The 13803-nt window shown below is 51.3% G+C and overlaps 1 protein-coding gene across 1 annotated transcript; it reads right to left on the bottom strand.

Moving 5' to 3' along the window:
* Window positions 1-1143: 1143 nt before the first annotated feature.
* ZNF689 (zinc finger protein 689) lies at window positions 1144-13592 on the bottom strand (the record flags this gene model as incomplete). Its single annotated transcript, XM_082644518.1, has 8 exons — window positions 1144-4060; window positions 5849-5962; window positions 6165-6651; window positions 6694-6889; window positions 11081-11102; window positions 12646-12759; window positions 12971-13285; window positions 13400-13592. 8 exons carry the CDS (start codon window positions 13590-13592, stop codon window positions 2877-2879), a joined length of 2625 nt encoding a protein of 874 aa, XP_082500644.1. The 3' UTR covers window positions 1144-2876.
* Window positions 13593-13803: the final 211 nt, after the last annotated feature.

The following is a 13803-nucleotide window of genomic DNA, read 5'->3' as shown; positions in this document are numbered from 1 at the left end:
ACATTGACTTTATGGGGTTCTCGTACCAACTATAGATTGGCATGTATATAAAATGCTTAATGCCACGGTACATGGCACATCATAAATGCTCAACAAAATAGCTAGAATACTATTGCAGTAGGCCAAAGAATAAACGGAGCGGATGTAGTGAATGTAGGCTACTGTTGTTTTAAAAAACTTAGCTGAAAATAGGAGATGGGGACAGAAGCCAAAGGGAAATTTGTTTTCAAAGACAGATTTTACCATGTTTATAGGTTGGCATGTATATATTCCAGGCAAGAGAGGGACTCTGAAACCATAAAACTAAGAGAGAATAATAGATGGAGCAAAGTCCCTGAGAGGGCATAAGTAGATGAAATCCAGGCACACCTATACTGACAAGCTCTGCGTATGAGGGACTTCCCATGAGGTGGGGAAGCAAGTACAAGTGGTCACACTGGTAAATATGGAGTCACAGCAGGGAGTGGAATGTTAAGAGAGTCCTATTTGACATCCTGTGTTTTCTTGGTGAAGGGGAAGGCAGTCACTGGTTCGGGGCTATAAAAGACATAAACAATGTTGAAGGTTCAGCTGAGGATGGAGTGGAAAGGCTAGCCCCTCTCAGCAGCACTGTGATTTTTTTTTCTTCATAGCTCACATATAGGCATGAAGACAGATGGGAGATATACCCATGTTGGGGCTGTGGATTAGTTAATTCTTTTGGTTGCAAGTAGCAGAAACTCACCTTAAACTACCTGAAGCAGAAGGGAGAATTACTTGGAAGAATACTGGGATCTCCCACTGACTACAGTTAATTGTCAAAGGGATCCTGGGACTGAAGTGCATTAGGAAACTTAAGAACTTGTCTGTCATCTCGGCCCTCCACAGACCACATACTGGGACTTGCCTACCAACGGCTCCCAAGTTTATGAGTTACAATCCAGGCCCAAAGAAATTTCTAAAATTCCTAGGTAAGTAAGTAGTTGGGTCAGCCTGGTGATAGAGGTAGGGCAAAGAGGCAGTTCTAAAACAGGAGGTTAGGCAGAATTCTAATAGGTTTCTGCTAGGAAAGGGCAGGTTTCCATCAGAACTGTAAAAATGTCTACTTAGTCAAGGAACTAGATTTACATTTTATAAACAGTAATTCCACACAGAACACAATCATTCATCAGACATTTTAATGAAACCCAATCTGGTATGACCCCTGCTTTTGGGGTAGCCCATCAATCCAAGGAGAAACAAACAGTTACAATGCAACTTGCAAAATATGAGAACAGGTAATTACAAATACCCTGTGCCCCAGCTACACCCCCCCGGGGCTGATATCAGGCGGACTGAGGGAAGAAGCAACAGGGGTAGGAGGATGACCCACACCAGCTGTTGGAATGTGCGATATGTCACGTTTAGAAATTCCAATTTGGTGCAGCTACCCAAGGCAAAGTGGTAGGCCTTGTTTACTTAATTCCGTAAAGCTTTACTGCGCACCTACTTAGGAATGGGTGCCATGGAGGCGTAGCAAGATTAAAACACATTGCTGCTGCTGCTGCTGTCTGGAGCTTTTATTCGGGAGGCAGGGCAGGAACACAACCTGATGACTAGACTCTTCCTGCTTTGTCTTCAGTGACCTAACTCTTTAACCTCCTGGAATGGCCTCGCTTCAGTTCGTGCAAACTGTTCACAGAGGGACTCACGGGAGGCTCCGTGCTACTGTCTCCTGATTCTGATGAGCCTCGGGGAGGAGTGAGACCCAGGTCTCAAGAGTTTTCCAGCTACTGGCTGCCTGGAACGAATCCAAATCCACCAGATAAAGTACAAGCTGGTCCTGGTTCTACTTCTTGCTGCCTAGACCACAGCTCCCCTGTTTTTCCTTAAAATTAATCTTCTCCCAAAGCTCACTGCGCTTACGTCCCAGACCCACCTTGAACCAACTTTCCAAACACAGGATGCAGATAACTTACTTCACAGCGTGTGGTTTTAGAACAAAAGAAAAAGCTTAGGTATTTAGGTGTCTGAAACCCAATAAATTCCTGGTACACTGCTACCACCCCCAAATCCAATGCAACCTAGAGCTGTTAAAACAAGTACAGACCAAGGAGGTACAGTGTGTACTGTGATGCTGGCTTCTTTTGTATGATCCTTTAAAAAGGACATTGAAAAACCAGCACCTGTTTGGGGAGAGATCATGTGTGGGACTTGAAAACCTATCTTTAAGGAATGACTGACCAAATTAATGCTAATTAACCTGAAAACATGGGGGCAGAGTATTTGTGGTTAAGTTTTCTGAAAGGCTGCCATGTAGATCAAGTTTTAAACATATTCTGGGCAAGGCTTCCAGGGAAGGAGAATGTTGTTCTTAAGGGCCTTCTAATTGTCAGAGCTGTCCCCCAGTGAAATGACCTGCCTTGTGAGGTAGTGAGCTCCCTGTCAAGGGAGGTTTTAAAGGGTAGAAGACCACTTGGCAGGAATATCGTCAAAAGGGGGCTAAACCAGGTTTGTTTAAACCTGGCATGGAGGAAGAGGCAGAGGAGGAGGAGATCTTGCTCCCCATAAACGGGATCCTCCTGACTGCATGCAAGGGGACAGGTAATCCCTGCATGCACAAACTAGAAAACACAAAGCCCGTAAATTAGATGGGGAGAACTTTTAGCCCAATATCCACACACAGAAATTCTTTTAGGATAGGGTAGCTTGGAAAACTTTAACCAAATGATGTCACTTCTCCTACTGGGACTGTCTGTTCTAGACACATGTATTAAGGCAGCCAGCGTGGAAGAATAAAGTTCAGCTCTGTGTAGCAAGAGACCTGGGTTTTAGTTCTGACTCTGCCCTGTATGACCGGGGGCTCCTTCCCTTTTCTGGGCCCCTCCGCGAAAAGAACTTACACAGTACTTCCCATTCTAAAGGGCGTTGCCTTTCTGGCTAGGCGCCCCTATAGCAGATCTAGGGCTACAGTTCTGGACCCTGGGGCTACACTTGTGGACGGCCAGAGACCACCTCTGGCGGAAGCAACGGCCACACTCGAGGCAGGGGAAGGGCTTCTCCCCAGTGTGCAGGAGCTGGTGCTGAGCCAGGTGGCTCCACTGGGCGAACCGCTTGGAGCACAGGTCGCAGGCATAGGGCCGCTCACCCGAGTGGACGCGCCGGTGACTGGCCAGCAGTGAGGGGTAGGCAAAGCGGCGGCCACAGTCATCACACGCGTGCAGTTTCTCCTCGGTGTGCGTGCTGCGGTGTATGGCGAGGGAACCGCTCCGCCGGAAGGCACGTCCGCAGTCCGGGCAGGGATAGGGCTTCTCTCCCGTGTGCAAGAGCTGGTGCTGGAGCAGCGTGCTGCGCTGGGAGAAGCGGGCCTCGCAGTGCTCGCAGGCATAGGGACGCTCTCCGGAGTGCACCCGCCGGTGACTGACCAGGCGAGAGGAGGAGGAGAAGCGCCGCTCGCAGTCCGGGCACGGGTAGGGCTTCTCGCCCGTGTGGATGCGCTGGTGGATGACCAGGGCAGTGCGCTGGCGGAAGCGCCGGCTGCATTCCAGGCAGGTATAGGGCTTCTCTCCGGTGTGTGTGCGCTGGTGGATGGCGAGCAGGGAGGGGTAGGCGAAGCGACGCCCGCAGCTGGGGCACTGGTGGGGTTTTTCACCCGTGTGTGTGGTCCGGTGATTGGCCAAGGACCTGCTCCTCCGGAAGCAGCGGCCACAGTCAGGACAATGGTAGGGCTTCTCGCCTGTGTGGATAACCTGGTGCTGGGAGAGATTCTTGCGCTGGGAGAACCGCTTGCCACACTGGTCACAAACGTAGGGACACTCCCCAGAGTGTGCCCGCCGGTGACTGACCAGCAGGGACGGGTAGGAAAAGCGGCGCCCACAGTCTGGGCAAGGGTAAGGCTTTTTCAGATTCTGGGCACACTTGTGGCTCTGCAGGGCCGGGTGATCGGGAAAGGTACAACCACAGTCAGGGCAGATGGGACCTCCGGATGTCTGCCTGGGGATCAGGCGGGGTTTGCTGGGCCGGCGGCCTCGCTTCCCCTTTCGAGGTGCCTCCTTAGGCGGGAATACTTCCTTCTCTTCATTCTTCTTTCTGGTTCTGGTTTCTACAGGAACACAAAGGAGAAATTAATTTAACAAACACTGGGCTCCTACTCTTTCCTATTACAGTGTTACAGGTTATAAAACAGACTCGGCCCATCTTCAAGGAATGTTAGTGACAAAGACAGCCAACCAGGTGTGACATACAGCTATGGAAATATGGAGGGTATTACAGGAGCCCCTAATCCAGCTTGGAGAAATCAGGGAAGGTTTCTTGGAGGAGATTAAGCTGACTTTAAAAAGGTTTTGGGGGCTTCCCTGGTGGCGCAGTGGTTAAGAATCCTCCTGCCAATGCAGGGGACACGGATTCGAGTCCTGGACCGGGAAGATCCCACATGCTGCGGAGCAACTAAGCCCGTGCGCCACAACTACTGAGCCTGCGTTCTAGAGCCCGTGAGCCTCAACTACTGAAGCCCGCACGTCTAGTGCCCCAGCTCTGCAACAAAAGAAGCCACTGCAGTGAGAAGCCCATGCACTGCAAGGAAGAGTAGCCCCGCTCGCCACAACTAGAGAAAGCCTGCGTGCAGCAAAAGACCCAACTCAGCCAAAAATAAATTAATTAATTAATTAAAAAAAGAGTTTTGGGGACTTCCCTGGAGGTCAGCACTTCCACTGCAGGGGGTATGGATTCGATCCCTGGTCCAGGAACTAAGATCCCGCATGCCGCATAATGTGGCCAAAAATAAACAAATGAATAAAATAAAAAAATTAAAATTAAAAAAAATTTTTTTTTAAGTTTTTGAAGAGGTTAAGTATAAGGCAGGAAGTGGAAACAAATGAGGTATGATTTGGCATTGACTAGGTCATAAGGCCCTTTAAGCCAATGCTTCTCAAATTTTATTGTTATCCGAATCATTTGGAGGGTTTAATGACACAGACTGCTGGGCCCTACCCCCAGTTTTAGATTCAACATGTCTAGGATGGGGTCCAGGAATTTGCATTTTCTAATACATTCCCGAGTGATGCTGCTGCTGCTGCTCCTGCTGCTGCTGGTCTGAGGACCACACTGTGAGAACCAAACCTAAACGTACATCCGAATCAACTGAGGCTATTAAAATATGTATATGTTCATAGACATCCATAAGAGTAAATGAGTCGTTCTGGGATGGGGTCCAGGAATCTGTATTTTCACCAAGTTCCCCAAGTGTCTTAGATATAACTGACAGCCATTTGACAACCTGCCTTGGCAAAAAATGAAAGGTTTTAAGCAAGGAAATATCATGTCCGATCTGAATCTTAGAAAGATAGCCCTGCTCTTAGAGAATCTGGCACAGAAACTCCAGCCCAGACAGTTGCATCTGCCCCTGTAGGTGGATCTGGGGGGCCCCTCGGGCCTTAATCAGAGCCTTGCTTGATTCTGAGGAGACTTGCAGATTCCTGCACTGATCGGGGTCATTCTGCCAGAAGGGCAATAAGAGGCCCCTGCACCCCAGGCCACTGTTCCCCGTAAGATCCCTTCAACCAAAACCTGGAAAACTCAGAGGTATAGGCTCTCTCAGTCAGAACCCAATTCAAAGCATGCTGGAGACAGAGTCCTGGGAAGGAGGAAGGAGGGTTGTAGCTCTTTTGAAAAGCTCACTGATCCATTTACACAACAGACAACTGCAGGTGGTCAGTTTACAAACTGACAAGTGAATCTGGTAGAGGGACTCGACACCATGAAAGAGACAGGAACCCTGAAGTTGTAAAAACGAACATGGTAAATGGAGCGTGGGTCATAGGTACCCCTAGCCACGGAAACTCTGGACTGAGTCATTAGAGGCTGCAAGCCCTCCGAGGCATTTTTCACTTACTTCTTTGGACTGTTACCCCCCTTGGGCACTCCTGTGGATCCAGAGCAGCCGGTTCCCAATCATTGGTATTTCGTTCCAACCAGGAGATGAGGGCTGGTTTGGGACCTGCGCACCCTGGGGAAGGAGAATCAGTCAGAGGCCCAGCTCGTACATAACGCTGGGTAGACTTATCTACCCGGTGGCATCTCCTGCCAAGCCCCTGTCCTCCCGCCCGACACAACCTCTTCGCAGGCCAGGACTCTGGACGCTCTGGACTCCCACCCCCAGTTCCTCCATCCCTTCGGGTCCCGCGGAAGCGGATTGGGGCGGGCCTCACCGAGCGCGCCCAGGTGGCCGTAGGTCTCCTGCATCACGTCCCGGTACAGGGCCCTCTGCGCGGGCCGCAGACACTCCCACTCCTCCGGGGAGAAGTACACGGCCACGTCCCCGAACTTCACCGCCCTCGGCCTCCTTCCCCTTCTCCGGCCGGGTCCGGCCTCTCCTGGTCCCCGCGCGGGGAGCGGAGCCGAAGGCCGCGCCATTGGACCCGACAAGCCGGCGCCACGGCTTTCCCGGTCCCGGCCTTGGCCGCTGGGCGCTGGCGGGCCCCGGGATTTGGGAGCCCAAGCCGGACCCGGGCGGAGCGTGCCTGGGGAGATCAGGAGGGAACAGGAATCGGCCGCCGGCGGGGCTAACGGAAACCTTTCGCTGTTATTCAGGAAACTCCTGCCCGAACTTGGGTGAAAGGCACCGGAAGATGCCTTCGGGGAAAATGGCGGCGCCGCCACTGCACCGCCTTTGCCTGAAACACAGGCAGCTTCCAGCTATCGATTTTATTGACCGGAGCGCCATGCCGGCTCCCTAACCTCTTTGCCCTCAAGTGTGATGGCGCTGCGATTGGGCTTCACGCCCTTTTCCCCCCTATTCCACACGGTCATTGGGCGGTGGCCCAAGATCGAGTATTCTGATTGGGTGTTGCCAAAAGCGGCCTGTTTGAACGAAGCCAACGGAAGCGTAAGGGCAGAAAACTGGACCCTCGGTGTCGGGTGACTGCCCGGGAGTCTGGAGGCGGGAAGGGACGACCCCGCCTGGGATCAGTAATGATCCTCTGTTTCTTGGAGGCGCAGCCTAGCCGAGGGAGGGAAGGATTTGAGCGACGGAGCCACTCTGGCCAACCCGGGGCTGGAATATCCCTGGGTCTCCTTTCCTGGCTTTCTCAGAGGAGCCTTCGCTTGCGATAGTGGGTAACTCCCTCCTTGCACTTTGGGGAAGGGAATTAACGTTAGCGTTTCCTGTGCGCAGGTACCATGCCCAACATATTACACGTTCAACGTATTTATTTTTTGCTACCATGTGTGAAATGATGATTATCATCCTGGTTCTACTGATGAGGAAAATCTCAGAGGGTACTTGCTAGTAAGGAGAAGAACAAACATTTTGTCCAACGGAAGAAAACGTACAACCTAAAAGTTGCGAGTTGAGTTTTATTCCAGGACCTTACTGAGGACTATCCTCTCAGCTCTGAGGAACTGCTCCAAAGAGGTAAGGGAGGAGCCAGGATATATAGCAGTTTTTGCTGGAAAAAAAAATATATATATATTTGAACATCAAAACATTATTGCTAATTACAAAAAAACAGACATTTCAAATTAATGATTTTAGGGCTTTTCTATATATGGGAAGATGCAAGAGTCTGGGCTTGTTGAAATTGTTCTTTATATATGCAACTTAACTATCTAGCCAGTATCCAGAGCACAGAATGTTTCCTGAATTTTTCCATCTTGAATTTCCCTCAAGGCACACCTTGGTAGGGAGTAGGAGGGCCTGGTGGCTGCAGTGGCTGATAACTTGATGGCCGGCAGCATTTGTTGTTTACCAAATGTCAGGCAAGGTTCCCTTTCCACAGGGCCCCCTCTATTTTTTTTTTTTTTTGGCCACGCCCAGCGGCTTGTGTGATCTCAGTTCCCTGACCAAGGATTGAACCCAAGCCATGGCAGTGAAAGCCCGGAATCCTAACCACTAGGCCACCAGGGAGCTCCCACACAGGGGCCCCTCTTGGTCATAAATTCGACCAAGGTTTGGGAGGCATTTCATGGTCAATTTGTCATGGAATTCTCATTCCTAGGTCAGAGGAAGATTTCATTGATCAGCCACCCAATGTGCTGTTTCTGTTTATTTTTTTTTTAATTTAAAAAAATTTTATTTGGTTGTGCCAGTTGGGGCAGATGTGCTCCTTAGTTGCGGCTCACCGGCTCCTTAGTTGTGGCATGCGAACTCTTAGTTGCGGCATGCATGTGGGATCTTAGTTCCCTGACCAGGGGTTGAACCCAGGCTCCCTGCATTGGGAACACAGAGTCTTAACCACTGTGCCACCAGGGAGGTCCCCCAATGTATTATTTTTGGATTAGGCTCTGTTAATAACCTAAAATTCTCTGGATCGTGTGTTTTACTAGTCTATTCCTATAATCCAGGAAATGTTTTCCCTTTTTGCTTCTCCATATCTAGAGTCTCACTGTTAAAATTATTTTACATAGAGTTATATATATGATCAATTGCCTCAAGACATTTAGCCATCATTAATTTTGTTGGAGGCCTGATGATACATTAGGTAATGCAAGAGGTAACAATCTTATAAAATAGACAGGATATAAGTAATATAGCTAGTAACATTAATAAGGTCATAGTACAGCAGAGAGAGACACAAAGCATAAGCAATTTGAGAACAACAAAAAGAGAACAAATTTCAATGATTAGTATAACTAGTTGTAACCTGGTCGCAAGAAGCCATCAAGTCCAGAGGGGAGCTAGCTAGAGAAGCCAAATCCTGGAGGGATCAGGCAGAGAGAAAAAGAGCAATGTTTCATCTTCATTTACAATACAGAGGTATACTTTATCAACTTGTTGTAGGTCATAGCATAAGAGGAAAGGTTTTCTGGAAAACAGAGATTAAAAGCCAGCCAGTAATATTTTAGACAAAAAGTCATAAAATTATAAATCATATTTATCAGTTCATTCAGTCCCATGTAATTAATTCCTGTTAATCTGGAAGAAGCCATCAGGTTTCCTGTTAAGAGTTTTGTAATTTTTTATCCAGTTCAGTGGTAAGATCTAAAAGTCATCAAAAGTCTTATTTGTCAAAAAGTCCTTTTTATGAATCTCCTTGAAGATCTTCATTTTATAAAAGCATCAGAGTAAAACAATGTCTATAAGTGACAGAAGACTTAAAATGGCATGGTTGAGGTACTTCCCTGGTGGTGCAGTGGTTAAGAATCCAGCTGCCAATGCAGGGGACACGGATTCGAGCCCTGGTCCAGGAAGATCCCACATGCTGCAGAGCAACTAAGCTCGTGCACCACAACTACTGAGCCTGCGCTCTAGAGCCCGCGAGCCACAACTACTGGGCCCGCGTGCCACAACTACTGAAGCCTGTGCACCTAGAGCCCGTGCTCCGCAACAAGAGAAGCCACCGCAATGAGAAGCCCACAGACCGCAACAAAGAGTAGCCCCCGCTTGCCACAACTAGAGAAAGCCCGCACACAGCAACGAAGACCCAATGCAGCCAAAAATAAAAATATAAATTTATTTTTAAAAATGGCATGGTTGAAATTGATATAAATAATCTCAGTTGAAACTCATCTTCAGAGTCCCTATGAGGATGATTATCCTTCCAGAGTCATTATGAGGACATTTCAGAAGGTTGAGCAGCTTGCCCAGAACCTGTTAGTAAAGGCAGGGATGAGATTTGAACCTGGAATGTCCCCTGTGTTGCACTGGCAGCTCTAAATTGGGTTTTGAAAGTCTTCGAGTTAATTTCTCCTTGTTTCATGCTCAGTGAGAGGCAATGCCTGAAAGTACAACTTCCAATTATAGTTAGTACACGTGGACTTCACCTTATAGACTGACAAACCTCACCTTTGCCTAAGATGTCATTGCACCATAAACCCAAGACTCGAGCAAGCAGTGTACTTAATCCTGGGAGAGGGTAATGAGTCCTGAAGGACTTAACAGATTCATGTAGGCTAGTTCCAACCTGTCCTTTTTTTTTTTTTTTTTTTGCGGTACGTGGGCCTCTCAGGCCTCTCACCGCTGCGGCCTCTCCGGTTGCGGAGCACAGGCTCCAGATGCGCAGGCCTACGGGCCCAGCCGCTCCATGGCATGTGGGATCCTCCCGGACCGGGACATGAACCCGCATCCCCTGCATTGGCAGGCGGACTCTCAACCACTGCGCCACCAGGGAAGCCCCCACTTTTTTTTTTTTTAAATTATTTATTTTATTTTTGGCTGTGTTGGGTCTTCGTTGCTGCGCGGGCTTTCTCTAGTTGCAGAGAGTGGGGGCTACTCTTCGTCGTGCGCAGGCTTCTCACTGTGGTGGCTTCTCTTGGTGCGGAGCACGGGCTCTAGGCTCGCAGGCTTCAGTAGTTGCAGCACGCAGGCTCAGTAGTTGTGGCTCGTGGGCTCTAGAGCGCAGGCTTAGTTGTGGCGCACAGGCTTAGTTGCTTGGCAGCATGTGGGATCTTCCTGGACCAGGACTAGAACCCATGTCCCCTGCATTGGCAGGCGGATTCTTAACCAGTGCGCCACCAGGGAAGTCCCCAACCTGTCCCTTTCTAAGTAAAGTAATTCACAGGCACCTTCCTGATTAATTCTATATCCTGCTCTCTGAAGGGGGACTTGAAGGCAGGCACACACCTTATCACTTAGTACATCTCCCCCTTTTTTTCCCCCTCTCATGCCTCTGCTCACCCTGCATGGCCAACACTCGGATGAAAAGAGATATCTTCCATCATAAGCCTTCACAGCATGTGACCCAGGTCCCCCATACTCCTGGAATCTGTCTGAGAAATAGTGGATTTGAACTGGGGGGGCCTGATCCCCAGGGATGGAGCCTGACACAGGGACTACCCAGCTCTCCCACACCTTTGCCTCTTCCTGTTTGTCTGATGGATCCACTGGTTGGCTTTCAGGGCATACTTTCTCTTGAATCTTTCCCCACTCTCAGTGCAGGGAAAAGGCCTCTCAGCAGAGTGGATGCGCCCTTGGCTGAGCAGGAGGGAGGAGTAGAAGCAGATGCCAACTGCAGGGAGAACGCTTCTCGCCTGTGTGTGCGCCTGGCTGTAAATGCCCAAGGAAGCCTCTGGCAGAAGCACCGCCCCCAGTCACAACACCAGCAGGGCTTCTTTCCCGTGTGGGTGAGCTGGTTCCAGAGCACGTTTTCCTGGCGAGCACTTTGTAGGCAGTAGTGGCGGTGCTTACCCAATGCACGAGCCCATGTTGGCTGGGGGGGGGGATGGGCGTATGCAAAGCGGCACCCACAGTCTGTGCAAGTACGTCTGCACTTGTGGATACAGAGGACCTGCTCGGGTGGAAGTGGCGGTCATAGGGCACAGGTGTGTCCTGCGTGGAGCAGCTGGTGCTAGCCTAGGTGAGCCCTCTGGGAAAAGTGGATGCCACATGACCATAACCATGGGAACGGTAACCAGAGTGGACCTACCTGCGTCTAACGGTGTGGGGAAGGCAAAGAGCTGCCCACAGTCCAGACATGAATAGGACTTCTCCTTCTGTGGGTGGCCAGTGCCCTAATTATTCAAAAGCAACAGCTACACTGGAGCCAGGGGAAGATTGCAGGGTGCTGTGAACCACATAGCTCTCTCTCTCTCTGGGAAGCAGGCAGTTGTGTATGGAGATGGAGCAGCACATGAGACTGAGTACCCATTCATCCGAGGCACAGGGGTCTGAGTGTGACCCCCTCATCCAGAGATACCCCACCTGCCTCAGGCACAAGTTTCCCCTTTTCAGAAAAAGTACCATCCCTTCTTCCTCACTCAGGGCCTCCAAAACTGTATAGTGTTCTCATAAGAAAGTGCTGAATTCTTTTCATAGGGAAGCTAACACCTCTCCCTGGTTAAAGACCTTAGATGTGAGCATTTCAGTGAAAACATTTCTCAAACTGAGACCTCAGTGCCTTTTTTTTTTTTTTTTTTTTTTTTTTGGTGGTACGTGGGCCTCTCATTGTTGTGGCCTCTCCCGTTGCGGAGCACAGACTCCGGACGCGCAGGCCCAGCAGCCACGGCTCACGGGCCCAGCCGCTCCGCGGCATGTGGGATCTTCCCGGACCGGGGCACGAACCCGTGTCCCCTGCATTGGCAGGCAGACTCTCAACCACTGCGCCACCAGGGAAGCCCCTCAGTGCCTTTTAAGCACACAAAAACACTTGTTGCCATCTTAATTGGAAGGTGGCAAGTCATTAAATTACTTATATTGAGGGGTCTAGGCAGCTTCAAATGGCAGGGTACTTCCTTAGAGCCAAAGGCGGGCCAAGAAACCTGACCAAGTGAACTGGCCCCTCTGCAAGGCCAATCAGAAATATGGCGGCGTCTAGGCTTAAATTAGCTAAAAGTTAAAATTCCCTTCCTCAGGCACACTAGCCACATTTTAAGTTCTAAATAGCCACATGTGGATAGTGGCTTCTATGTTGGACAGCATAGATACAGCACATCCTCATAACTGTAGAAAGCTCTGTTGGACAGCAATGCTCTAAGTACTCTAAGCAGAAAGAAGGCAAAAGATCTCAATCCCCAACAGAGCTGCCTCACCCCAAACCCACAGTGCGGACCAGTGGGACCAGCTTCCCTTGAAGGCAAGGAGGACGCCAGGTGTGGTAAAGAGAACTTGGGAAGAGAGGGTTCACTGGATTCGTACTAACTGGGGTCTTTAAAGAGAAGGGCTGGGGAAGGTAGGGGGAGGGGCTCCTGGGAGAAAGGGCCGCCCGGCTCACTCCCAAGAGAGGCTGACTTCCAGCTCAGCTCAGTTTTCCTCACCTATCCCAGATCCTGGGCCCCTCGGCCCCTCCTCGGGATCCTTGGCCTCCGAGCTCCATGCCTCCTTCCTTCCCTCCATCCAGGAGATGAGGGCCGGTTTGGGGCCTGCAAATCCTAGGGGAGAAGGGCGAACAGCGGACAGGGTGAGAGGATGGAGCCTAGAGAAGGTGCTTCCTCTGCAGGGGTGGGGTGCAGCCTCCCGATCACTCGGAGAGAAGACCCTTCCCAACAACAGACACACTCTCAGGAGCGCCCGGACCGAAGCCTAAGGGTCCCCCGGTCACAAGAAAAAGGTTAAACGGGAGGGCCGGGCCTCAGAGCGCGCCCAGGTGGCCGCAGGTCTCCCGCATCACGTCCCGATACAGGGCCCTCTGCGCTGGCCGCAGACACCCCCACTCCTCCGGGAAGAAGTACACGGCCACGTCCGCGAAGCTCACGGCGCCCGGCCTCCCTCGCCCGGGCCGGGCCTCCCCCTGCCCGCCGGCAGGGAGCGGGTCCGGGGGCGGCGCCGTGGGTCCAGCGCTTTTCCCCGGGTTCGCCGCTGGGCGCCGGGTTCTGGACGCAGCGGGGCTGACGCCGGCCTCTGCTCGGACGCAAAGCGCCGCCGAGGAGGCCCGAAAGGCTCCGCGACCAGCCTCTCCTGGAGCCAGTGAAACCCCCTCCGATATTATTCTCACGGGTCCTGCAAGGACCGGGGTTAGAGCCTGGGAAGATGCCTTCGGGCACAGTGGAAGCGCGGCTGAATCTCACCTACCGCTAGGCGGCGCCGGGGCCCTAAACTCTTCGCCCTGAAGTGTCATGGCGCTGCTGAACTTCACGCCCTTCTCCCGCCCGCGCACTGTGATTGGGTGGTGTCCGGCAGAAGGCAAAGAGCCAGCGTCCTGATTGGGTCTGAGAGAGTCGTTCCGGTTGGAAGGAAGCCAGCAATAGCGTTGAGGGCAGGCCATCTTCCTGGAGCCCCAGCCAGCCACTTTTCAGCACCTGCTCGGCGCCAGGCGCTGTGTTGGGTGTACGTGCCAAGGGACAGCGGCGCAGCCCTGCTGCCCAAGAGCTCACAGCACCGGCCTCCTCCCTGGCCCGGTGCTCGGCCCCGCTCTCGCCAGAGCCTCGTCTGCGTTGCTCTAGTAGGATTCCCTGCCTCCTTTACACACAGACTTG

Source organism: Mesoplodon mirus (assembly GCF_964341445.2).
Source record: "Mesoplodon mirus genome assembly, chromosome: 15".
Classification (NCBI taxonomy): Eukaryota; Metazoa; Chordata; class Mammalia; order Artiodactyla; family Ziphiidae; genus Mesoplodon; species Mesoplodon mirus.
The sequence above is the reverse complement of the archived record's forward strand: the minus strand, read 5'-3'. Positions and strand labels throughout refer to the sequence as shown.